The sequence below is a fragment of the Dendrobates tinctorius genome, unplaced genomic scaffold, assembly GCF_039654945.1.
Source record: "Dendrobates tinctorius isolate UK_male_01 unplaced genomic scaffold, ASM3965494v1 ptg000028l, whole genome shotgun sequence".
Classification (NCBI taxonomy): Eukaryota; Metazoa; Chordata; class Amphibia; order Anura; family Dendrobatidae; genus Dendrobates; species Dendrobates tinctorius.
Genome location: NW_027361696.1, coordinates 4,770,578 through 4,798,524, shown reverse-complemented (window position 1 = coordinate 4,798,524; position 27,947 = coordinate 4,770,578). Strand labels below are relative to the sequence as shown.

The following is a 27,947-nucleotide window of genomic DNA, read 5'->3' as shown; positions in this document are numbered from 1 at the left end:
AAATAATGTGCTGCATACATCAATGACGTATTACCGGTATTTAACACAATAACAGATTATTTTGTTCAGGAAGCCTTCATTAGCCGAACTCTTCATCTATGTAATTATTTACACCCAACACCGCTTGTTCTTTGTATTCAGCATGTCATGTTTTGTGTTTTTATTGTATCTGTTCAGATGAAGAATGCATTTAGTGACGTGACTGTACTTTGTGTATATAATGATTGTGGACAATATTGCACACTCTAGCACTTAACTTCTGTGTTTGCACGTTTGGCAGCTTCCTTTCCAAGTTTCCATTTGCAGATGCAGACATACAACTCATTAAAGCTCAATGGGATTAGAGGTCCACAAGTGTTCTATTGGATTAAGGTCTGGTGATTGGGCTGGCCACTCCATTACCTCAATTTTTTTCGACTGGAACCAAGATTTTGCTGGTTTACTGGTGTGTTTAGGGTAGTTGTCTTGGTCAAAACCCCATTTTAAAGGGCATAACCTCTTCAGCGTAAGGCAACATGACCTCTTCAAGTATCTTAATATCTGCAAACTGGTCCATGATCCCTGATATGTGATAAATACAGTAGGTACGGAAAGTATTCAGACGCCTTTAAATTTTTCACTCTGTTTCATTGCAGCTATTTGGTAAATTTAAAAAAGTTCATTTTTTTTCTCATTAATGTACACTCTGCACCCCATCTTGACAGAAAAAAAAACAAATTAGAAATTTTAGCAAATGTATTAAAAAAGAAAATTGAAATATCACATGGTCATATGTATTAACACCCTTTGCTCAGTATTGAGTAGAAGCACCCTTTTGAGTTAGTACAGCCATGAGTCTTGGGAATGATGCAACAAGTTTTTCACACCTGGATTTGGGGATCCTCTCCAGTTCTGTCAGGTTGGATGGTGAACGTTGGTGGACAGCCATTTTCAGGTCTCTCCAGAGATGCTCAATTGGGTTTAGGTCAGGGCTCTGGCTGGGCCAGTCAAGAATGGTCACAGAGTTATTTTGAAGCCACTCCTTTGTTATTTTAGCTGTGTGCTTAGGGTCATTATCTTGTTGGAAGGTGAACCTTCGGCCAAGCCTGAGGTCCAGAGCACTCTGGAAGAGGTTTTCATCCAGGACATCTCTGTACTTGGCCACATTCATGTTGCCTTCAATTGCAACCAGTCGTCCTGTCCCTGTAGCTGAAAAACACCCCCATAGCATGATGCTGCCACCACGTTTCACTGGTGGGATTGTATTGAGCAGGTGATGAGCAGTGCCTGGTTGTTTTCTCCACATATACTGCTTAGAATTATCACCAAAAAGTTCTATCTTTGGCTCATCAGACCAGAGAATCTTATTTCTCATAGTCTGGGAGTCCCTTATGTGTTTTTTAGCAAATTCTATGCAGGCTTTCATATGTCTGGCACTGTGGAGCTCAACATATAAGAAAGAAAAAAGAGAAACCAGCTCACCTGTTGTGGCGTGTTGTCAGCACGGACTGCAAGAGGACCACTTGGAAACAATGAAAAGAGGAGGAGGTCCAGCTGATAAAAGGCTGTTTATTGAAAAATTCAAATTAAGATCAGCATGCCGCAAACATTACCGCTCATTGTTTGCGGCATGCTGATCTTAATGTGAATTTTTCAATAAACAGTCTTTTATCAGCTGGACCTCCTCCTTTTTTCACTGTGGAGCTCAGCTACAGTGATCTTTGGGTTCTTTAGCTCTCTCACCAAGGCTCTTCTCCCACGAATGTACAATTTGGCTGGACGGCCAGGTCTAGGAAGACTTCAGGTGGTCCCAAACTTTTTCCATGTAAGGATTATGGAGGCCACCCGTGCTCTTAGGAACCTTGAGTACTGCAGAAATTGTTTTGTAACCTTGGCCAGATCTGTGCCTTGCCACAATTCTGTCTCTGAGCTCCTTGGCCAGTTCCTTTGACCTCATGATTCTCATTTGGTCTGACATGCACTGTGAGCTGTTATATAGACAGGTGTGTGCCTTTACAAATCAAGTCCTATCAGTTTAATTAAACACAACTGGACTCCAATGAAGGAATAGAACCATCTCAAGGAGAATCTCAAAGAAATGGACAGCATGTGACTGAAATATGAGTGTATGAACAAAGGGTCTGAATACTTATGCCATGTGATATTTCAATTTTTCTTTTTTAATTAATTTTGCAAAAATTTCTACATTTGATTTTTCTCATTCAAGATGGAGTGCAGAGTATACATTAATGAGAAAAAAATGAACTTTTTTGAATTTACAAAATGCCTGCAATAAAAAGAGTGAAAAATTTAAAGGGGTCTGAAGAATTTCCATACCCACTGTTTGTCCAAACACCATAGTAAGAGACACCTGTCCATATCATGATGCTTGCACCACCATGCTTGACTGGCTTCAGAGTGTACTGTGGCTTGAATGCAGAGTTTGGGGGTCATCTGATGAACTGTTCGCAGCCCTTGGACCCTAAAAGAACAATTTTACTTTCAACAGTCCACAGAGTGTTTCTCCATTTCTCTTTAGGCCAGTTGATGTGTTCTTTTTTTTAATTTTTCTTAACAGTGGGACTTTGAAGGGACTTCTTGGTAAGAGATTAGCGTCACACAGGCATCTTCTGTCACAGTCCTCACAGGTAACTTGAGGTTGTCTGATTGTCCTGGAGCCGATTATTGGATGAGCCTTTGTCATGCTGGCTATTCTTCCCAGGACTGTGGAGTTGGAGTCGAAGTCGGAGCCCATTTTGGTGGAGTTGGAGTAAGAGTCGGTATAAAATGGACCGACTCCTAAAATATATAATAAATTGGGTACAGAAGTTCAATGTAGTTTGTGGGGAATAATTTTTTCATAAGGATTTGGGAAAGTTACAAAATGTCCTATAAATGTCTGTGCTATTCCTGATCTAAGGTCTAGACTTTGAGCTGAGATGAATCTGTGCTGCAGTTTATGTTCATGATAAGTAGGGAAGCACCTCCTCTACAGATAGGCTATGGGCCCACGTTGCAGAAATGCTGCGAAATTGTCCGCAGCATTTCCACAACTCCCCGCCGCAGGTAAAACGTATGCGGAATTTGCATGCGTTTTGCAAGCGTTTTTCGCTTGCAGAATGCTAGCGCTTTTCCAAGCATCGCTTGGAAAAGTGATTGACAGGTTGGTCACACTTGACAAGTGTGACCAACGTTTTACTATTGATGCTGCCAATGCATTCCTGGGAACGGAAGTTGCCAGCAGCGCCGCGTGCACCACTGAGGACTCCAGGGGCCGACAGAAGGTAAGAATATTCCTATTTTTTATTTTAATTCTATTTTTAACAGGAATTTGGTACCCAGGGCATGGAGGAGAGTCTCTTCTCCTCCAGATCCTGGGTACCATCCGCACAAGAAGAGCTCACTTTACGCATGGTGGGCATGGCCACATGCGTAAAGTGAGCGTTTCAATGCAATCCTATGGTGGCGGAATCGCCGCGATTCCGCAAAATTAATGGACATGCTGCGGATTTTACACCAATGCAATTCCGCAGCGGAAAAATCCGCAGCATGGGTACAGCAACTGTGGAATCCCATAGGATTGCATGGGATGCTTTTTAACTAGCGTTTTTTAAAGCATTGCCGCTGCGGAAACGCTTAAAACACAACGTGGGCACACAGCCTAGGGAAAAAAAAATAAAAACACACTGTGAAGGAATGTCTGCATTCATCTCAGAACTTCGGAGTGAACAGAAAAGCAGGATTAATGTAAGTACTTCTTAAAGAATATCTAAACTTTCAATAAACTGTGCATAAATCAATAGTCTGGTATATGTGGTCTCTGTATGCTTGATGTTTTAGTTTGTTTTTCTTCTTAGCTCTTGTTTGGAGAAATTAGCTGCTCTGATGACTTATATACACTATACATAGAATATAAGGGGAAAAACTGTTTGCTAACATCTCAAATTTGCAAATACAGTAACAGGATCTATGAGGGTGTGTCTGTGTGTGTGTTCTGGAATATTATTCAGCACAAACATGCTCCCTCCCTCCTCCCCTCTTCATTGACTGTGAAGAAAGATGATGTGAAATATTTAATGAGCTTTACCCTGAGACAAGCCTGACATTAAAAGTTCAGAGTAAAGCTATCTAACAATATATTTCACAAACTTTATACTTATCTGTCCTATTGATTTATGCCTAGATTGTTTCATTTCTATCCTAAATTATACAGTGCATGATTCCCTATTCTTGCAAGAAATTCAATATACCTTTTTTTATTTACAGGACAAGATTTTTGAGAGCGAATTTACATAATTACAAAAGGTCTAAGAAGCATCTTATGAAGTCAGCTGTATTTGAGCATTTCACAGTGACTCAAGATAAAAAACATTTTGTGTGTGTCAGTGTATAAGTGACCCAGATGAAAACAAATGCTGATGCCAAAAATCAGTGCATACTCAGGCAGTGATAAAAATGCTCCTGCAAGAGTTTCCAATCTAAAAAGATTTACAACGCTGGCACCCAAAAGTTTACAAAGTTGTGATTGAAAGAGATCACAGCAGCACCAAGAAACCAGAATCCAGCACTTCCCGCCAGGCAAAGGATGAGGAAAGAGCATCTCAAACATCAGTTACAAATTATCTTTTAAGTGACAGTTACTATAACAATGACAGCAGATGTGTTTAAAAGACAGCTCATCGAGCTTGTTGTGAAGGACGGTGTACCATTATCGTTATTTGCACGACCAGCTTTTACAGCTCTAAATGGAGAAATGGCCTGCAATCTTGGTGTTTCTTTGGAAAGAGAAAGTATTAGAAAATTAGTGATTGAAGACGCCCTTAACCAAAAGGAAGATCTTAAAAAGACTCAAGAGAAGCTTTGTGTTTCTTAAAATGGATGCCTGCACATGTCACAGAGTGAACTATTTTGCAATCAACGTTCGATGTTTGTGACAACAAAGAAAACTGTTACCAAGACACTGGCAGTAGAAGATACTAAAGCTCATCATAGCAGCTAGTTTCTCCAGACCTTATTGGAAAAAAGTACAGCAATATTATGAATTCACAAAAGAACAGGTTCTTGCTATTGTAACGGATAATGTTTCAAACATAAGTACAATTAAACTGATGAATGAAAATAATGAAGGTGAACAGCAGCTTGCAGAACATTTCACATTCAGTATGTTGAGATGGAAGGCCACAGTCCTGTTCCCATAAGGAACAAACAGATACTATGAAAGAAGAGCAGCAAAATGATTCTTTACAATTAGATAATCTGGTTGAAGGTGCTTCACACCCCTTTGCTATTCACCACATGCGCCGTTTTTGTGCACAAGCTACAGCTGGCAATAAGAGATATTCTGCAAGAGGGACAGGCTGGAACTCTGATTAGCAAAGTGAGGAAATTGGCTATTTTTGCCAGAACCCCCAAAATTGATTCCATCTTGAAGAGACGTGCTGGAAAAGGGGCAATTGTGGTTCAAGCCACTAGGTGGGGCAGCACCTATTTAAATGATTGAGAGATTGCATATCTATATGGAAGAGTTTCAGCTCAAGCAATCAAAAGGAAAAATAAAAAGCAAAACTGTGAAAACGTCTTTTATTGAAATCCTGCTTACCAGGATTGGTCACGGACTACTAATGAGAAGGACCTTCATCCATTTTGCTCACAAGGAATCATCTATGGGATTACCGCCCTTTCATGTGACTTTTGACTACAAAAAGGTAATTCACTCCTTGCCTAGACCTGTATAGTATTGGGGCGTTTTTTACTAGCCCTGCTCTATGCTTGCTGTTCCACAGCTTCTATCTTTTGGGTACATATATTAGCGCAAGTTTTCACAGTTTTGATTTTTATTTCTTTAATGGACAAATTAAGTGGTTTTTGTCCTAATACTTGCTGCTTTTTACCGTATTTATTGCGCTTAGCGCCGTTGGCTCTGTATTCATTACAAAAGGAAAAATATGCCTAGATCTGTGGCAACCTCCAAATATCAAGACATCATATAAACAAATCAGGAAGTTATATTGCCATAAAAATATACAATTTTTATTAATTATTTAAAATAGTTAAAAAATGGGGACAAACAAAGCAAAAGAACGGCTGTTGGAGGAAATGAGAGGAGTTGTATGGTATACAATAACAAGAAAAATGATGCAGGGGGTGCCACGGCTAGCTTGGAGATATGACACATCATGCTCCGTTGCCATTTCTTACTTACCTTACGATTCGTTCCTTATGTCCTGCCCTTACATTATTAGAATATAACCTGGGATACTTGGGCATCAAGATAATTTGTGTATAGGCAATATAACTGACTACCTTTAATATGGTTCACATATGGGCAATGTCTCACTGCTGCTCTTATTGGATTTAGTATACTATGGTTTTTGTCATATTCATGCAAAAATCCTAAGCATTGTAAAAACCAAATCTTTGGCTTCTCATGCGCTTTTTCACTTTGTTCACAAGCTTTTTTGGCTGCTTGATATACTTGTATACTTATATTATTGGCACCGTGAGATAATCTGCATAATTTTTCTTGTTATTGTATACCATGCGACTCCTCATTTCCTCCAATAGCCGTTCTTTTGCTTTGTTTGTTCCCATGTTTTAATTATTTTAAAAAAGAGGTTTTTATACCATTTTAAATAATTATCTAATAAAAATTGTATATTTTTACAGCAATATGACTTCCTGATTTATTATAGATATGGCCAACCCTCAGGTAACATTACATGAAGGTCAATGGACACAGGTGGCTGAATTGAAGGAATTGCTTTATCACCCATTTACAGTGACTAAAAAGTTACAAGCTGATTTAACTCCTGGCATTTTCATAAGGGAGTGGAAGAACTTGCTATTTTGCCTGTCCCAAGGAGGAGGTTTAATCACAGAAGGCATTGCTGCTTCAATGAAACGGAGAGAGACACAGCTATTAGAAAATAAAATTCTTCTGGCAGCTGTTTATGTGGACCTGAGTCTTTGTATATTGCTGGATGATCACAGCTTACTAAAGGAAAAGAAGCTCTGATTGAGGTACCAGTTAGGATGAGTGGGCTACAGGACGGCCAAGAGTAAGAGGACTTGGGTCGTGACAGTGCTGCTGCTGCCATTCCTTCATACTCATCAGATGATGAGCTTTATTTTGAAAAGTATTTGGATGACATGGAGCAGGCAAAGCGTTGCCGCAAGGAAAAAGATTCCACTCCCATAGAAAACAGATTGACCATATTTCAGCAACCTTTTTTCACTTGCTCTCAAAGAAGTAGAAAAGTTCAATCGCTCATCAAAACTGACTGTGCATAAGGCAATTCCTTTACACCCTCAAATTGTTAGAGATGTTGCCCATGTGGTTACAGCTTTTCCACAAACCCAAGTTACTGTAGAGAGCTTGTTCTCTAGCCTTAACCCCTTTCTGTCATGTGACGTACTATCCCGTCTATGTGCCCTGGGACTTAATTCCCAGGGACGGGATAGTACGTCACAGCGATCAGGGGCGCCTACGTGGTGAGCGCCGCTGATCGCAGCCGGGTGTCAGCTGATTATCAAAGCTGACACCCGGCACAATGTGTCAGGGGCGGTCACGGACTGCCCCCGAATCGTTAACCCCTTGCACACCGCGATCAAACACGATCGCGGTGTACCAGGGGTTAAAGGGAAGCATCGGCAGGGAGGGGGCTCCCTCCGTGCTTCTATGAGCCCCCCACAGCAGCGCAATGTGCAGCGCTGCTGCGGGGGGCTCCATCCCTGCAGGGATGGAGTCCAAGATGGCGACGGGGACCTTTGGGGGCCTGCAGGGAGCTGGCTTCCTCATGCCTGCAAAGCGCAGGCAAGGAGGAAGCCTTGTGCAGTGCCTGTGACAGATTGCTGATCTGTCACAGTGATCTGTCAGATCAGCGATCTGTCACAGGACAGTGATGTCCCACCTGGGACAATGTAATAAAGTAAAAAAAAAAGTAAAAATGTTTAAAAAAAAAAAAATAAAAAAAAAAATAAAAATCGCTAAATAGATTTAAAAAAAAAAAAACCCTAATAAATTCATTTTTTAGTGAACCCCTTAAAAATAAAAATCGAAGCAAAAAATAATGATTTATCATACCGCCGAACAAAAAGTGCAATAACGCGCAATCAAAAAGACGCATATAAATATCCATGGTACCGCTGAAAACGTCATCTTGTCCCGCAAAAAACGAGCTGCCATACAGCATCATCAGCAAAAAAATTAAAAAAAAGTTATAGCTCGCAGAATAAAGCGATGCAAAAATAATTTTTTATATAAAATTGTTTTCATTGCATAAAAGTGCCAAAACATAAAAAACGACCTAAATGAGGTATCGCTGTAACCGTACTGACCCGAAGAATAAAACCGCTTTATCAATTTTACCGCAGGCGGAACGGTGTAAACGCACCCTCCAAAAGAAATTAATGAAACGCTGGTTTTTGTTCATTCTGCTTCCAAAAATCGGAATAAAAAGCGATTAAAAAATGTCACGTGCCCGAAAATGGCACCAATAAAAACGTCAACTCGTCCCGCAAAAATTAAGACCTCACATGACTAGGTGGGTCAAAATACGGAAAAATTATAGCTCTCAATATGTGGTGATGCAAAAACTATTTTTACAATAAAAAGCGTCTTTTAGCGTGTGACAGATGCCAAATATAAAACCCCGCTATAAATAGTAAATCAAACCCCCCATTATCACCCCCTTAATTAGGGAAAAATAATAAAATTAAAAAATGTATTTATTTCCATTTTCCCATTAGGGCTAGGGCTGAGATTAGGGTTAGGGCCAGGGTTAGGGCTAGGGTCGGAGTTATAATTGGGGGGTTTCCACTGTTTGGGCACATCAGGGGCTCTCCAAATGCAACATGGCATCTGATCTCAATTCCAGCCAATTCTGCGTTGAAAAAGTCAAATGGTGCTCCTTCCAAGCTCTGCCATGCGCCCAAACAGTGTTTTACCCCCACATATTGGGTATCAGCCTACTCAGGACAAATTGCAAAACAACTTTTGGGGTTCAATTTCTCCTGTTACCCTTAGGAAAATAAAAAAATGGGGGCAAAAATATCATTTTTGTGGAAAAAAATGATTTTTTTATTTTCACGCCCGGGCATTATAAAACTTCTGTGAAGCACTTGGGGGTTCAAAGTGCTCACCACACATCTAGATAAGTTCCGTGGGGGGTCTAGTTTCCAAAATAGGGTCACTTGTGAGGAGTTTCAATAGTTTAAGTACATCAGGGGCTCTCCAAACGCACATGACATCCGCAGACCATTCCATCAAAGTCTGCATTCCAAAACGTCACTACTTCCCTTCCGAGCCCCGACGTGTGCCCATACAGTAGTTTTCTCCCACATATGAGGTATCAGCGTACTCAGGACAAATTGGACAACAACTTTTGGGGTCCAACTTCTCCTGTTAGCCTTTGGAAAATAAATGTTTGTGGAAATCATGTTTGTGGAAAAAATACGATTTTTTTATTTTCACGCCCGGGCGTTATAAACTTCTGTGAAGCACTGGGGGGTTCAAAGTGCTCACCACACATCTAGATAAGTTCCTAGGGGGGGTCTAGTTTCCAAAATGGTGTCATTTGTGGGGGGTTTCACTGTTTTGGTACATCAGGGGCTTTCCAAACGCGACATGGTGTCCTAGCTCAATTCCAGCCAAAAACGTCAAATGGCGCTGCTTCCCTTCCGAGCTCTGCCATGTGCCCAAATAGTGGTTTACCCCCACATGTGGGGTATCAGCATACTCAGGACAAATTGCACAATAACTTTTAGGGTCCTGTTACCCTTGGAAAAATAAGAATTGAGGGTGAAAAGATCATTTTTGTGGAAAAAATATGATTTTTTAATTGTACTGCTGTACATTATAAACTTCTCTGAAGCCCTTGGGGGTTCAAAGTTCTCACCCCATATCTAGATAAGTTCCTTGGGGGGTCTAGTTTCCAAAATGGGGTCACTTGTGGGGGGTTTCCACTGTTTAGGTAAATCAGGGGCTCTCCAAACGTGACATGGCGTCCGATCTGAATTCCAGCCAATTTTGTATTGAAAAAGTCAAACGGCGCTCCTTCCCTTCTGAGCTCTGCCATGCGCCGAAACAGTGGTTCCCCCCCACATATCAGGTATCAGCGTACTCAGGACAAACTGCACAATAACTTTTGCAGTCCAATTTCTTATGTTACACTTGGTAAAATAAAAAAAAATTGAACCTGAAGTATTTTTTTTGTGAAAAAGAGATAAATGTTCATTTTTTTTTTTTTTAAATATTCAAAAAAAATCCTGTGAAGCACCTGAAGGGTTAATAAACTTCTTGAATGTGGTTTTGAGCACCTTAAGGGGTGCAGTTTTTACAATGGTATCACTTTTGGGTATTTTCTATCATATAGACCCCTCAAAGTGGCTTCAAATGTGATGTGGTCCGTAAAAATAAAATGGTGTTGCAAAAATGAGAAATCGCTGATCAAATTTAACCCTTATAACTTCCTAACAAAAAAAAATTTTGGTTCCAAAATTGTGCTGATGTAAAGTAAACATGTGGGAAATGTTACTTATCAAGTTTTTTGTGTGCCGTATCTCTGTGATTTAAGGCTACGTGCACACGTTGCGGATTCCGCTGCGGGTTTTTCCGCGCAGAAACACAGGTAAAACCGCAGGTAAAGTGACCTGCGGTTTTGCCCTGCAGTTTCACACCTCTACTATGTTAAAGGTGTGAAACCGCTGCGGAAACTGCCCAAACAATTGACATGCTGCGGTTCGTAAACCGCAGCAAAACCGCACAGAAAAAAAACGCAGCGTAAGCACAGCGTTTTCGAAAACCCATAGGCTTTCATTGTACTGTGCCATGTCAGCGGAACTGCTGCGTTTCCGCAGGGCCAAAACCACTGCGGAAACGCAGCAGAATCCGCAAAGTGTGCACATAGCCTAAGAGCATAAAAATTCAAAGATGGAAAATTGCGAAATTTTCGCCAAATTTCCGTTTTTTTTCACAAATAAACGCAAGTTATATGAATGAAATTTTACCACTAGCATGAAGTACAATATGTCACGAGAAAACATTGTCAGAATCACCGGGAGCCATGGAAGCGTTTCAGAGTTATTACCTCATAAAGGGACAGTGGTCAGAATTGTAAAAATTGGCCCGGTAATGAACGTGCAAACCACCCTTGGGGGTTAAGGGGTTAAAATAATTAGGTCAGATTTGAGGTCATCTATGAAGGAGGATCTGATGGAGGCAATTCTATTTCTCTGAACAAATTCATAGACTGCACAAATGTTATTTAGTATGTTTTTGCTGAAAATTGTTCTCCCCCCCCCCCCCCCCACTTACTGCATAACGTATAATAAATTGTTAGAAAAGTAGTTTTCCATTATCTTCCACGTCTCTCCGGTTTGGCTTTCCATTATAAAGCATTGGAGATCATTTTAGCTGAATGGCCCATCGTTGTCTGCACTTCTTTATAAGTGTTCACTCTCTCCAATAAATTTTTTACTCAAAGTACTTTGTTCTTCTGAACAACGTCTCCATGACCCCAACGACCCCTATTTCTCAGGCTTTCAAGGAGAAATGCATGTTCAACATGTCCTAGCATAACCCTTAACCACTTGAGGACCAGGGGTATTTTTGTTTTTTCATTTTTTGCTCCCCGTCTTCCCCGAGGCATAACTTTTTTAGTTTTTCATCAAAATGGCCAAGAGAGAGCTTGTTTTTTTGCGAAACGAGTTGTACTTTTGAACACCATTGGTTTTACCATGTCTTGGAACAAAAAAAAAAAAAAAAAAAAAAAAAAACAGTAAAAAAAGATTCCAAGTGCAGTGGAATTGCAAAAAAAGTGCAATCCCACACTTGCTTTTTGTTTAGCTTCTCCAGGTCATTACGAGTTCATAGATTTAAAAAAAAAAAAAAAAAAAAGGTTGCCATTTTCCGAGACCCGTAGTGTCTCCATTTTTCGGGATCTGGGGCTGGGTGAGGGCTTATTTTTTGCATGCTGATCTGACGGCTTTACTGATACCATTGTGGTGCAGATACATTCATTTGATCGCCCGTTATTGCAATGTTACAGTGACCAAGAAAACTTAATTCTAGCGTTTCGATTTTTTTTCCTCGCTAAGCCGTTTACCAATTGGATTAACATAGTAAGATTTTTTTTATGTTGAATGGGGCAAAGGGGGGGGGGGGTGATGTGAACGTTTATATTTTATTTTTAAAAACATTTTTTTTTTTTTTTTTCACTAGCCTCAATAGTCTCCATTGGAGACTTGAAGCTGAAGAATTACAAAGAGGTAAGAAACCTAGGGAGGGACCACAGCCTGAAGCACCCTTCTCCTAAATGTGAGATCGGAGGAGGCAGCCATATCAAGCCTATAATGCTTATAAAACGTAGACTAAAGACCATATAGCCACTTTACATATTTTACATATCTGCTCAAATCGACACCTCTGATCTCTCCACGGCTCGTGTGGAGTGAGCCTTCAGACCCTCTGGAACCGCCTTACCACTTGCTGAAGAGGCTAATGAAATCACTTCCCTGATCCATCTAGCTCAGAGGTCTCAAACACGCGGCCCCTGAGGCAGTCATCTGCGGCCCGCAGTGCACCACATGTCTCCCCCCTGAGGCAGGTAGAAGGGGGAAGGCACGCAGCCATCCACGAGCACAGCGATGGCTGTGTGTTCTGTGTGCACAGGACCTGTGATGAGGTCACAGAAAGGGGAGTAGTTAGGGGGTCACATGATCAGGGGCCTCAGTGTATGCAGAGCGCTGCTTTCTAAGTCTGCGCTGGTTGCCATGGCGCTGGGTAAGTTTCAGTGTGGGGTCAGGAGGGGTGTACGAGGTGCGCGGAGCCGAGCGTGTACGAGGTGCGCGGAGCCGAGCGTGTACGAGGTGCGCGGAGCCGAGCGTGTACGAGGTGCGCGGAGCCGAGCGTGTACGAGGTGCGCGGAGCCGAGCGTGTACGAGGTGCGCGGAGCCGAGCGTGTACGAGGTGCGCGGAGCCGAGCGTGTACGAGGTGCGCGGAGCCGAGCGTGTACGAGGTGCGCGGAGCCGAGCGTGTACGAGGTGCGCGGAGCCGAGCGTGTACGAGGTGCGCGGAGCCGAGCGTGTACGAGGTGCGCGGAGCCGAGCGTGTACGAGGTGCGCGGAGCCGAGCCGCGTACGAGGTGCGCGGAGCCGAGCCGCGCACGAGGTGCGCGGAGCCGAGCCGCGCGTGTACGAGGTGCGCGGAGCCGAGCCGCGCGTGTACGAGGTGCGCGGAGCCGAGCCGCGCGTGTACGAGGTGCGCGGAGCCGAGCCGCGCGTGTACGAGGTGCGCGGAGCAGAGCCGCGCGTGTACGAGGTGCGCGGAGCAGAGCCGCGCGTGTACAAGGACCGAGGTGTACGGAGCGGAGTTGTGTGTATGAAGTGTATGGAGCGGAGCCGCGTGTGTACGAGGTGTACGGAGCAGAGCCGCATGTGTACAAGGACCGAGGTGTAGGGAGCGCAGTTGTGTGTACGAAGTGTATGGAGCGGAGCTGCGCGTGTACGAGGTGTGCAGAGCCACGTGTGTACGAGGTGTGCTGAGCGGAGATGTGTGTGTATTTTGGCATGGGGTGGGCCCCATTTGAAAGTTCGCACAAGGGCCCATAACTTTGTAGTTACGCCACTGCTCATGCTAGAAGAGAGTGCGCCGCTCCGTAGAGGCTGTGGCCATGCGTGATGACATCCCTCTGGCGCTGTGTAATGACATCACGCCAGCGTGCAGAGAGCGGAGGCGTGACTTTCCCCCATTGCTGGATTTTGCAGGTGACTGTGGCTGTACGTGTACAGCGAGATGATAGCGCCAGCTCACATGCAGAGCCGACACTTTCATCCACTGAGGTAAGCTGTACATCGCAGCTGACAACCTATTACGGCCACGATCGGTATTAGCACCGATCGCGGCCGTTTAACCCCTTAGATACCCCTATCAATTGTGACTGTATTAAGTTTGAAAGGAATGCAGCGCGCCAGCCTAAATTTTTTTTTTTTATTTCTTTTTATGTGCAGCCCATTTACTCTGCCGAGTTTGAGACCCCTGATCTAGCTAAAGTGCATTTTGAAACCTTAAAGGGAATCTGTCACCCCTTTTTTGAGATATCATATAATGATATAATTCAATTGTGTGTCACATAAGGATTTTCTTAGTACTTTTGCTTCCCCCTGACCCCGCACCTCTCATGCATAAATACCTTTTTTATATCGGTTCAGATGTATGTAAACTGCCGCTGTCCGGTCCGCTGGGCGGTGCTTATTCACCTGCTCCCCCCTCCCTGTCTTGCTCTACGTATTTCTTCTTGTGGATAAAAAGAAATTCAAAGATGGATTAAAATAAAGAACACCAGGATAAAAAAGGTGTAACAATGATAGTGAGAAAATAATAACAATAATAATAATAAATAATACAATCTGTTAAAAATGCCTTTATTAAAATATTGGCACAACAAATAAATGCATTAAAAATGTATATGTATATGTATATGTATATATATATATATATATATATATATATATATATATATATATATATATATATATATATATATATATATATATATATATATATACACACAATAAAATAATGACATAAACAACCACATGAGCAATATATTTATGGACAATGGAAAAACCAATCCATAACAAAAGGCTTAATTAATAATCCAGGTACAAAAAAATGAATAAAGTGACACAAAATATCTAATAAGTGTGCCCAAAGTGCAAAAGGTGCTATTGTGCAAAGAAATAATGTATACAGATCGCCATAAGGCGTGTGCAAAATATAAAATACCTGTAAGCCAATTGGCGCTATATGGCTTGTATAAGAACGCGCCCCGACGCACGTTTCGGAAATAGAATTTCCTGACGAAGGAGATTCTATTTCCGAAACGTGCGTCGGGGCGCGTTCTTATACAAGCCATATAGCGCCAATTGGCTTACAGGTATTTTATATTTTGCACACGCCTTATGGCGATCTGTATACATTATTTCTTTGCACAATAGCACCTTTTGCACTTTGGGCACACTTATTAGATATTTTGTGTCACTTTATTCATTTTTTTGTACCTGGATTATTAATTAAGCCTTTTGTTATGGATTGGTTTTTCCATTGTCCATAAATATATTGCTCATGTGGTTGTTTATGTCATTATTTTATTATATATATATATGTACACATTTTTAATGCATTTATTTGTTGTGCCAATATTTTAATAAAGGCATTTTTAACAGATTGTATTATTTATTATTATTATTGTTATTATTTTCTCACTATCATTGTTACACCTTTTTTATCCTGGTGTTCTTCATTTTAATCCATCTTTGAATTTCTTTTTATCCACATCCGGATGGTTTGCCATCCTTTACTTGGGGGATTGGTTTCATCACACTCTTGATATTGATATTTGTATTTTTATATACTTTGTTGAGATTATTGTTTTATACACAGGAATCGTGTGATTGTTTCCTTTCCCTTGTTTATTCGTATTTCTTCTTGTGTAGAGCAAGACAGGGAGGGGGGAGCAGGTGAATAAGCCCCGCCCATCGGACCAGAGTGATTGATATGATATTATATGAGATCTCAAAAAAGGGGTGACAGATTCCCTTTAAGCCTCCTGAAAGAACACAAAGAAATATCCCTTTTCCAAGGGTCAGTCACAGAAACATATGCTATAGAGCAAAGAATTAGTTTGCAATCAGCCTTGAGAGACCAAATGAAACAGCATGATGATATGCAAAGGAATATTGAAGCTTAAGTGGTTAAAAATGTGAATAAGAATAGGCGCGGGAGGAGACAGCGGCCAGTGTCAGATATTTGTACTGCACAGATTAGGACCATGATTGCACAGGAGAAATGTTCTAGAATGGGAAGGCTCTGACAGCGAGACAATTGGGGAAGACAGGCATGCCAATCTGACATTTCCTTCTCCGTGGGTGGTACCACAATAACACCCCGGCAGCAGGTGCGCTGTCTGGGTGTTATGTTTGACACCAATCTCTCCTTTACATCCCATATACAATCCCTTGCCCGCTCTTGCCGCTTACACCTAAAGAACATCTCTAGAATCCGCCCTTTTCTCACTATGGAAACAACAAAAACCCTCACTGTTGCATTGATCCACTCTCGCCTGGATTACTGCAACGCTCTATTAATTGGCCTCCCCGTCACTCGACTATCCCCTCTCCAGTCCATACTCAATGCAGCAGCCAGGATCGTCCATCTGGGTAATCGGTACTCGGACGCGTCCGCTCTTCGCCAGTCCTTACATTGGCTGCCCATTCATTATAGGATCCAATTCAAAGTACTTGTTCTCACCCACAAAGCTCTCCACAGTGCGGCACCCCCTTACATCTCTTCTCTCATTTCTATCGGCCTAGCCGATCGCTGCGCTCTGCAAACGACTTTCGACTAACCTCTGCACTAATCCGTACCTCCCACTCCCGACTCCAAGACTTCTCCCGTGCTGCTCCTATCCTCTGGAATGCTCTACCCCAAGAAATCAGGACTATCCACAATTTGCATAGTTTTAGGCGCTCCCTCAAAACACACCTGTTCAGAGCGGCCTATCACATTCACTAATCAAAGTCATTCTCTGTGTAAGTGTGCGTGCGTAGCCCATTCACCATCTCCATCCATCCTTCACTCCTGCAAGATGGCTGGACCTTCATTGTAAATACACCATTGTAAATACACACCTGTACTCTGTATCTTCCTCACCTCACTGTAGATTGTACGCTCTCACGAGCAGGGTCGTTTTATTTCGTCTTATTTTGCTTTAATTATTGTATTGTTAGCGTTGTTACTTATGACTTGTGTTTTGAAACTGTTAAACTGTAAAGCGCTGCGGAATATGTTGGCGCTATATAAATAAAGATTATTATTATTATTATTATTATGCCAGATCAATTGTATTAAGACCAAGAGAGAAAAGTCACACAGCGGAGTGGAGATAGGATGGATGCAGGAAATGCAGAAATTGGAGCACAAGCCGCCATGACAGAGGAAACTGGGGGTTATAAAGCAGGAGAGCTAACAGAATTAGCTACCAGGTACAGGCAGCAGGCAGGAGAACATTTGTTAACATGGATTCTCAGATTATGGGATCAGGGAGCCGATATGATAATTTTGAACCGTCTTGAGGCATTAAGAATTGGTAGTATTTGTATTGATCCTATGGTACGTCTAAAAATGAGACGTGCAAGGGACACTGCAGAGAATTTCTCTCTGTTGCATTTGGTGAGGGATTCTGTGCACAAGTGTATGACTCTCCTATTGAAATAATACCACAAACTCGATGGGAATCTCTTGCAGATGGAGTTCAGAGATTGAGAGAAAATGGCATGCATAGATGGTATAACTCGCAATCCTTTGCCGGATCTGAATTATCACTTTGCTGTTGTTGAGGACTGGAAGGGACCAGATGCTGCAATATTGACAATTGCAATTTAATCTCCCAGCTATCTGCTCTAGAGAGCAAAAGTGTCAAAAAATAGTACAGTAGAGAGTGTGGATCAAGGAAAGAGAAAAGAAGATGATACTCAAATTGAAAGAGCAGGAAGGAGTTGTTTTGTGACCTGATAGCTAGTGGAGTTCCATTCCAGGAGATAGATGGGATCTCTTCAAGTGACCTGGTGAGAAGATGGCAAGATCTGAGGAGGAAAAGTAAATTGCAGATCGCCAGGCCCAGGAGGGTGGTGACAAATGAGATAGGGGTTGGGAAGATAGAGGTGGGACACCTGATGGAGGCATGCAAAGCCCGCACTGTAACCGCCCCTTACATTCCTCCAATACCCTGGCATACTACACCCCCTGCCAAGATTCCCTCATGGACTAATCTAATTGCAGATTTTAGATAAAAGTTGTTGAACATTCCCTGAGAATTGGGTTTGAACAGTTTTGCCATTTTTTGAAGTCTACTGATGCTCGTTTTCGTTCTAGAGTTTTTAAGAAGAGAAATATTCCTGTGAGCATACTATGAAGTGAGATATATGATGAATTGGGTTTGGTCTTGGTGATGCATAAATGTGCATTACTCACTTGAGGGTTTGTAATACTGACAGGCCGCTGTTATTTGGTGCTAGACCTTGAGGTTTTTAAATGGCTAAAGACCACAACAGATGTAAGAGGATTCTGTATGTGGGCAGCATGTGAGACAAACATACAATGAAAAGAAGGAGTGACATTACAGACCATGAATTTAAGACTAGTGTGAGATGACTGGCCATATACTGGGGGTTGACTAAAGAAATAGATGACACATTTGTACTACGTGTTTTTTGTCACTATGTTCTTTGTGTAACCCCTGTATTTGTCATGGATATCCTTTGTTAAATTGATTCACAGCCAAAGAAAAATCCATGTGGTATTTAAATTTTTATTTTTTAATGAGCACATTCATTCTATTTTGTTTGTACTGTGTTTGGTTTTAAAAGGAACTGTTCTCTCCTTCAGTCTACTAAATATTGGATTGGGGTGGGATATGTAATTAACTCTTTGTTTGCAGGAATGAAAGAAGAAATCTTGGCCATTTAATCAACATGTAATTACAGTGCACAGTGAATAGCTTTTTTCAGCAGTATTAAAACAGGAGTCCATGTACCTAAATTTAGATGATGATATTTTATTTGACTTTTATTTTGAGTTTTTCACATTTTTATTTTTTGGGAGCTCCCGTGCATATTGGGTTTTGAAGAACATATACATTAAAGAAATGATTTCAGTGAATGTTTGTAAATGTCGGTCTTTTGCTCTTGGTATAGCTTTGTTCACCTACACCTGAATACAGTATTAGGCTAGTTTCACACTAGCGTCTATTCGACGCAGCGCATGGCGCCGCTAAGCCCCGCCCCCTGCCCACCCCATCCGGACATCGCCACCTACTATCGCACATGGACGCTTGCGATCTGCGCACCCCATCTTTAGCATAGGGTGCGCAGATCGTGCACTGGCCGTGCGCGAATAGGATTTTGGCGTGCGCTGCGCACTTTTGAAGGTGCGCCGTGCGCGCCGAAATGCAACATGCTACGTTTGGCGCGCACGGGCACACCTTCAAAAGTGCGCAGCGCTCACCAAAATCCTACTAGCGCACGATCTGCGCACCCTATGCTAAAGATAGGGTGCGCAGATCGCAAGCGTCCATGTGCGATAGTAGGCGGCGATGACCGGATGGGGCGGGCAGGGAGCCGGTAGGGGGCGGGGCTTAGCGGCGCCGTGTGCTGCGTAGAATAAACGCTAGTGTGAAACTATCCTTAGCCTGCAATACAAATGTGTGGTTACCCAAAGTGTGTGTTTGTTTATATGTAAATGATAATCTTTCCTGCTTACTGAATGAATGCATTAGGTGAAGCCAGGGACAGTGTGTGTAGATGTAATGTGTATGTTATGATAAAAAAGTAATAATTTGCTATAATTGGGTTAACAACATATTGGCTTGGGTTTTGTTCTCCCTAAAAAATGTGGAGACATGTAATTGTACTGATTCTGACTAGTAGTAACATTATTTTGTAAACTCAATTAACATGATTGTACTGGTAATTATGATCATCATTATTATGCAAGTGTGATTGACATGAATTTGATGCGTTTGATAACTGATGTTTGATATTCTGGAGTTAGGATTTATTTCAGTGTATAAATCCATACATATATGACATACATTTTAATTATTAGTTAATTATCTAGAATAGCAATATTTGTTTGCTACAGTAGAAAATTTCAAAGGTCGTCCTGCGCACAGTAAATTGGACCAACAAATTTAAAAGTTCAGTAATTTTGTTTTACTCATTTGATGAAGGGGTGGAAAAACAAGCCACCAGGATGAGGACTGTGATATATCATGGACTGAGTTTTCTTGAACTGTTGCTTTGGACCGAGTTAGCTCTGACAAGACTTTGGAACTTTCTCAAGTGTGATTTTGAATTTCACTTTCCCACAGTGCAGGCTGTATCTGCAAAATGTCCAATTGAGCGCTGAGACTGAGCTCAGATGCTGCTAAACTATCACCAGGGTGCACCTCATAGCCGCCAGCTGATGACAAGCAAGGGGGAACTAACCCTAGAAGTTTCTTCCTGGAAACCGTACAATCCAAATGGCCCTGAAGAGCTGCAGCAATAGAAGATGAAGGGACTCTTAAGTTCAGCCATGGACACCTGCACTACACTCTCCCATTGCTATGGAGAAAAGAGGGGTTAATGTCATAAAAGGGCTGGGATAGATTACTCTTTAGAGTCTGTTCTTTTGCTATCCAGTGAAAATAGTGAAGTCACCTTGGCATAATAATCCCCTTGCTTCCCTGCATCAGAGACCAATTTAGATTTGTGCTCTAAGAAGATCCGAAGAAAGAAGATTTCTACAAAGACATTTGATATTTCAGTACCTGTTGGTCCAATGTTTTTTTGTTTTGTTTTCTCTTTTGATCCAATGTTTGTTTTTGTTTTTTTTCCTTTTTAAGCCCAGGTTATTTTTTTGTACCAAAGTGGTTTTCTATTGGTAGCAAAGAAATATATATTGTGAACAATGCAATAAATGTTAAATGGTTTAGGAAGAATTAGTATAGCTTAGTGGCAGTTGAATTAAAGTGGTTGAAACCAGGGGTGGAATGTAGTAAGAGATATTTTTAATGGTTTCAATACTCCAATTAATTAATACTAATTATTTATATGGTTTCAACCAGTTTAATATAGAATATATCCATATTTCCAGGGAGGGCAGCAGAAGGTCATTTGTTGTTTGCAACTGACCAGTGACTTGTTATTAGTAATTGTATTTGTTGTTAGTAACTGACTGGTTAAAGAGGTTTCTCCCTGGCACCCCAAGGAAGATCAAACTTTTCACTGAGATACATTGGATGCTTTAGGATATAAAAGACGACCGAACTCTTGGGAGGGCATGTGACATACAGGACACACAGAGATGGACTTTCCACCTTAATAATGTAATGTATGTAATGCTTGTTTTGAGGCACATGTATTTATTATTATTCAATCTTCTCATTTATTAAGTAAATCAATTCAGTTTTACTCAATTCTTGTGTGAGCATTTTCTTATTCATTACAATCCTTTGAATCTGTTACAATAAACTATTTCAGCCTATATTCCGTCAGAATAAATTCCCAGGTCTACCTCCTTCTAAAGAACCTAACAATAACTGTAAGATACAATATTGTTATGCTCCAGGAAGACATCCAGGCCTCTCTTGAACCCCTCGACTGAGTTCGCCATCACCACCTCCTCAGGCAAGGAATTCCAGATTCTCACTGCCCTAACAGTAAAGAATCCTCTTCTATGTTGGTGGAAAAACCTTCTCTCCTCCAGACGCAGAGAATGCCCCCTGTATCTGTTGACAGTTTCACCTTTATAACTTGTTGACACTTGTATTTTTGAAATTATTCTTACTATACAAAAGTTTTCCACACCAGCCTAAAACATTTGCACAGTACTTTATCTGTTAAACCTGCTCGACCTCCTGTGCCTCATACACTGTACACTTAATAGCAATAGAGGCCGTGAATTAAGTGTCTCACAGCTACACTTCTCAGTACTGCTGCACAATGTCCACCAAGCTATAGCTGCATCTAGTAATGGTTTTCTCTCACCCAGAGTTGGATTTACAGCTTGTCGTACGTAGTGTACTTCCTCTAAGTGCTGGATTCACAATGTCCCAAAACCAGCTGATGCTCAGAAAAAGTATTTAATCTAATCTCAGAACTGGATCCTCAGATCTCCACTGCTCACTACCTTTGTGTAATATCATGGATAATGCAGAATAAACTGTCAGTACAAATTTTAGCAAAATATACTAGCTAAAATGAAAATTATTTTTTTTTTTTCAAATAAGTGTTTCATCTCATACCAGTACCAGTTTTACAGCTCTCCATTGCTCACATCTACTATAGAACATTCTGCATCTAAGCGTCATGTTACACTTCATTGCTGGATTTGCAGCTCTCCACTGATGAGAAATGTGTTACAATATCCTCCATGATTGTACCAGAAGCTTGCGCACTTCCTGTATCCCACAAGATTTATAGTCTACACTGCTCAGTGCTGATGTGTATTAGTCAGCTGCTTTCTAGATTTATCTAATCCAGTGCAGGATTCACACTTAAGGCCCCGTTACACACAACGATGTCCCAACGATCCCACCAACGATCCGACATGGATGGGATCGCTTGTGACCTGTCACAGACAGACTCACCAGCGATCAGGACCAGCAAGCAAGCTGGTATCTAGGGTAAACCGCAGCGCGGCTTAGTTACCCACTGTTTATCCTAGATACCAGCGTGCATGGGTATCCAAGAGCCACGCGGCTCTTAGTTACCCGCTGTTTACCCTAGATACCAGCGTGCAGCGTCGCTGATCGTTGGTCTCCCGCTGCCACATGCAGCGATGCGTGCTGGCCAACGGGAGACCAACGATCAAAAAAATGGCCCAGGACGATCCTGCACGATCAGCGATACCCGGCGGGGGCGGTCGCGGATGGATGTCACACACAGCGAGATCGCTGGAGAGATTGCTGATGCGTCACAAAATCAGTGATCTCGCTAGCGATCCCGCTGTGTGTGACGGGGCCCTTACACTGCTCAGTACTACTGTATAAATCCACCTTCTCTCTTCATGTTGCTACAAATTCTAGTAAGTAAGGTGTCTCACCCGAGTGCAGAATGTAAAGCTAAACTGCAGGATAAAGTCATCTACCTACAGGATACTCCTAGTACCACATTTTTTGGACTATAAGACGCTAAGATTTAGAGGAGGAAATTAGGTGAAAAAAAATGAAGCAAAAAATGTGGTCAATTCTGTACTTTATATCCCCTATCCTGGTAACTATGGTCCCCTCATCCCCATCCTGATACACGATGCCCCTCATCCCTATCCTGGTATGCATGGCACCCTCATCCCTATCCTGGTAGGAATGGTCCCACTCATACTTATCTCGTCCAAGTATGCATGGCCCCATCCTTAACCTAGTATGATTGGCCCCATCTCAGTCCTGGTATGCATGGCCCCATCCCCATCCTAATATGCATAGTCCCATCAGAAAAGATGAAAAAACCCAAACCATTACACTTACCTTCCTCTGCTCCCTTGCAGTGTCCTGGTCCAGTGATAGCAACTGCTTAATGCTTGTAAGCAGTGCATGGCAGGGACGTCATGCGCTGCTCACAAGCAGAGCACAGCTGCCGGAATTTCACCGGGACTGTTAATCGCATAGAGCAGCTAGTATTCACTGCTCTTCAGTAGCGCGCAGTGTCAGCCGGAGTCTTCCTGCTACTGCTGGCAGTCACGTGTGCCGCTACTTAAGGCTGTGTTCACACACAGCGTTTTTTAGCGGTTTTTACCGCGGTTTTCACTATAAAACCGCTATAAAACCGCTAAAAATAAGCTGCACAGTCATTTCTATGCATTTTGCACTGTGTGCACATTGATGCGTTTTTTACCGCGAAAAAACCGCATCGCGGTAAAAACCGCAGCATGCACATTAATTTTGCGTTTTTTTCCGCGGTTTAGGCTTCTCCCATGCTTTTAGAAACCGCTGCGGTAAAAAATGCATCAAAAACGCATCAAAACCGCGCAAAAACGCACAAAAACCGCCGCGGAAAAATAGGTGCGGTTTCTGGGAAGGGATTCAGGTTTTTGTGCAGAAATTTTCTGCAACGTGTGCACATACCCTAAGAGAAATGGATATTCAGAAAATTTTATTTTTAAGTAGCGGCACATGTGACCGCCGGTAGATAACAGCAGGAAGCGGGTGACTGACATTGCACGCTACTGAAGAACAATGAATACTCACTGCTCTCGACTGCGATGAACAGTACCGGTGAGAATTTCGGCAGTTGTCCTCTGCTTGTGAGCAGCACATGATATTCCTTCTATGTGCCCAGTACAAGCATTAAGCAGCTGTTGGCAACGGAGCAGGACACTGCGAGGGAGCGGAGGAAGGTAAGCGTAATGGTTTGTTTTTTTTAATCTTTTCTGATGGGGCCATGCATACCAGGAACGTGATGAGGCCAATCATACCAGAATAAGGATGGGACCAATCATACCAGATTAAGGATGGGACCACGCATACCAGGACGGGGCCAATCATACTAGGATAAGGATGGGGCCAATCATACCAGGATACCAAAAAGAAATGAATATTCATTGCCCTCCATGAATGCAGTGAATATTCATTTCTCTTTAGTAGCAGGCACAGGACTTAGCTGGAGCCGCCAGCTCCTGCCTCTGTGACCCGCTGCTCCGCTGAAACTGCTCCCCCAGCTCCCCACAGCCAGAGCTGGTACATCTGGACTATGAGACGCACCTGTTATGAATAGGTCACCGAGGAGAATGGCAGGAAAAGGCTAGGCCACCAGGAAACCAGAAAGGTTGGTAACTTAGCGGACTGCAGACCCCTAATCCTAACACCACAACTAGCAGTAGCTGTGGGGCGTACCTACGATGCCCTAGACGCCTCGGTACAGCCGGAGAGCTAACTAAGCCTAAAGCATGAAAGGTGAAATCTAAACTGCCCAGGAGTAGAACCCCAAAGGAATAGATAGCCCCCAAACATATATTGTCGGTGAGACAAGATGAGGCACAAACACAGGCAGAAAATAGACTGAGCAAATGATGGGGCCCAAACTGTCTAGACAGAATACGACAGGAAAGACACTGTCTGCAATCACGCAAAAATCCTAAAAAATCCAACATGTCTGATGTACAAAAAACACTGAGGTCTCACGACCTCTCCCCCCACTATATCAGCATTCTGGTGTGAACTCGCAGCAAAGCAAAAGAGACTAATATAACCGGGGACTGAACAAACTGATACAAGCTGTAATATATGGAGCTGGGTCCAGCTCTGCCCCAGCAGGAAGCATGCTGAACCCTCACAGCAAAGCAGAAAAAGGCAATACTAGATCAGATGCAAAGGATTAGCAAATGAACAACTTAACTGAAAAATGCAGGATCAGGTAGGAGACAGCAGACCTCAAAATGCACAGGAAGAAACCAAATCACCAGTAGCAACTGAGGGAAGCCTGCTCACTTAAAACCTCCCAGTCAGTAACCCCTGACTTCCAATCATCGTCGTCAGGTGGCAGACTTCTGTCATCCCGGCTAGCTCCACTACCAGCAGTAACCACCAGAGGGAGCCCAGACTCAGAAGTCAGATCAAGAGAGTTCACAATACACACCCCGCCTTTTGGGAGGAAAAAAAGTGCGTCTTCTAGTCCGAAAAATACGGTATTTGTTTTGGCTAAAAACAGACGTGGATTTACAGCTTCTCATTGCTCAGTAAAACTATGCAATATTCTTCATGCAGCTGCTTTTTCTAGTATGTGTTGTATCACACTCCAAAGCTGGATTCACAGCAAAACTGTACACTACACTATACCACTGCGTAGTCTAAGTAGATGAGCAGATAGCTTCGCTTGATAGATTGTAAGCTCTTGTGCACAGTGTCCTCTGTCCTCATAGATTGTAAGCTCTTGTGCCCAGTGACTATTCTCCTCATAGCTTTCCAGTCTCCACTCACCTTTCTTTTTCTTGAGTTTGCGCTTCCTCTGTCGGTTCACCACACAAGCCGCCAATGTGCTAAATAAAACCGCGGCAGCCAAGAAGCAGATGGTAGCGACTATTCCAGCTAGGACGGGACGAGCAAAACCTTCATCACTCAGTTCTGGGGATGGAAAGACATCTGAAAGCAGAAAGCAAATATACATCACATAGGACAGTCCGAGGTCTGGAGGGGGAAAGAGCGAGGGACAGAAAAGGGAGAGCCCTGCTGAGCAAACAGGACAGAGGAGCCTCTGCAACGCTAGGAATGACGGCAGTGCTTGTCACTTTTGTGGACTCATATGGCCCGTACCTGTACTGGACACCCCGGCGATGTTACTGGGCTCACTGATGAGATCCTGCATAACCGCCAGGACCCGGAATTCGTACCATGTGTCCTAGAAAGAGAAGCACAATGATGGAGCACACGTGAGGCACAGCTGGATTATACTACAGGATGGAAAAAGAAAGACGCAGAGTCAGCAATATTTATGAGTGTGAACAAGAGCCAAGTTGTCCATACTTATTTCTCATGGTCCGACATGACGACATCACAAAATGACTGATAATGCAGAGCAAAATGTTCACAGACTAATACGGAGCTAAAGTACCGTATTTTTCGCTTTATAAGACGCTCCGGATTATAAGACGCACCCCAAATTTTGAGGAGAAAAATAGGAAATAACGTTTTTTTAATAAAATGGTGGTGCTTCTTATAATCCAGGCGTCTTATTGCTTACCGCTCTGTCCCTTGGTACTGTCGCCCACTCTGTCCCCGGGGTGCTGCCGCTACCGCGCTGGGTCCCCCGGTGCCTGCCGTCGGGCTCTGTCCCGTGCGGCGTGGGGGGCTCTGCCATTCCATCCATGCCTGTATGGTGGATTGCTTCCTGGAAAATGGCCGCCGCGCAAGCGCAGATGGAGATCTCTGCACTGTAATCTCGGGAGAGGAGATTTCAGCGCTGAAATCTCATCTCCCGAGATTTCAATGCCGAGATCTCCATCTACGCTTGCGCGGCGGCCATTTTCCAGGAAGCAATCCACCGCACAGGCATGGATGGAACGGCAGAGCCCCCGACGCAGCACGGGACAGAGCCCGGCAGCGGCAGGCACCGGGGGACACAGCGTGGCGGCGGCAGCACCCGGGAGACCCAGCGCGGTGGCACAATAAAAGGTACATTTGCATTGTAAGACGCACCCCTATTTTCCCCCCAAATTTGGGGAAAAGTGCGTCTTACAAAGCGAAAAATACGGTAAGTGATTAGTGGCAACAACTCCCCAAATATCAGCCCCCTCTCCTATTTGTACTAACAATCCCCCAATAAAACCCCCAGTTTTAGCCAGTGGCATCATTATTAACCCTTGCCTGGCTGCAGTTTCCCCTGCAGAGTGGCTTACCTGGGACAGCTCCTTCGCCAGGATCTCTGTCTCAGCCCCGGTGATAGAGTCATCTAAGATCTCCCATCGCTCTGCTAAGCGAAACTCCATAATGTACCGATCCAGCGGGAAGGTGTGATTGGCCGGCGGGAGCCAAGACAGAAGCACGCCCTGCTGCGTGCGGTTGGCGATTAGACAGCGCGGAGAGGTCAGGACCAGCAGCGGCTCCGGGGTGGTGATTGGGAAAGCTTTGAACACAGGAAGAGAAGAAACGTTATAAGGAGGTGAGGGTATAAATTACACTGGGAAAATAAGTATTTGATACATTACCAATTTTGCAAGTTTTCCCACCTACAAAGAATGGAGAGGTCGATAATTTTTATCATAGGTACAATTCACCTGTGAGAGAATCTAAATATAAAACAGAAAATCACATTGTAGGATTGCTACATAATTAATGCATTTTATTGCATGAAATAAGTATTTGATATATCCTGGTATGCTGTGGGCACCTTGTGCATCATCAAAGCTTTGCAGACATTCAACCTTTGTGTTGGACTCATTAAACACTGGTATGTCTCTGTAGCTAAGATTATTTTCTTGGTAGTGGGCCATCATGGAGATAGGGTCCAGCATTGGTGATAGGGGTACTGGAACTCACAAAACTGTTTCAATAACACAAGCCCGCTCCTCACTTGAGGCTCCGGGTCCCAATGCATATCAACAATTTCTGGATTCGGGCTGCTGGTAACTGGATAGTGAATTCCAGACTACCGCTGGATCCTGGATTTGGCAAGCAGCTTAATTCCTTTGGGTCCTCTTCAGCGTAGTTTTCATCATCCTCCATGACGTTCTGGACATCCCAAAGGACCAATTCCTTGATCAAATCTGTTGAAGCTGGCACAACCCCTGTAGTTGTCATTTCTTCTCGAGACTATACATCCACTCTGGTCCTCTTAACAAGGCTGAGTTGGTGGCGTTGGACATGGTGGCGTGCGAAACCTGCTGTGTATGCCTCACCTATGGTCTGCTGGGTCTGTCAGTATGCCTCCCTGGTTG

The 27,947-nt window shown here is 43.0% G+C and overlaps 1 protein-coding gene across 4 annotated transcripts in view; it reads right to left on the bottom strand.

The window, feature by feature from the left end:
• The window catches only part of IGSF9B (immunoglobulin superfamily member 9B), a 109,931-nt gene that overhangs the window by 31,198 nt on the left and 50,786 nt on the right, over window positions 1-27,947 (bottom strand). For all 4 annotated transcript variants that reach the window (XR_012231200.1, XM_073570026.1, XM_073570028.1 and 1 more), the window contains exons 14-16: window positions 26,910-27,136; window positions 25,828-25,912; window positions 25,495-25,656 (exon numbers count right to left, since the gene is read on the bottom strand). Coding sequence is in view for 3 of the 4 variants with exons in the window: in XM_073570026.1 (XP_073426127.1) it covers window positions 25,495-25,656; window positions 25,828-25,912; window positions 26,910-27,136 (474 nt within the window). In the remaining variant the exon portion in view is untranslated. The remainder of the gene's footprint in view (window positions 1-25,494; window positions 25,657-25,827; window positions 25,913-26,909; window positions 27,137-27,947) is intronic.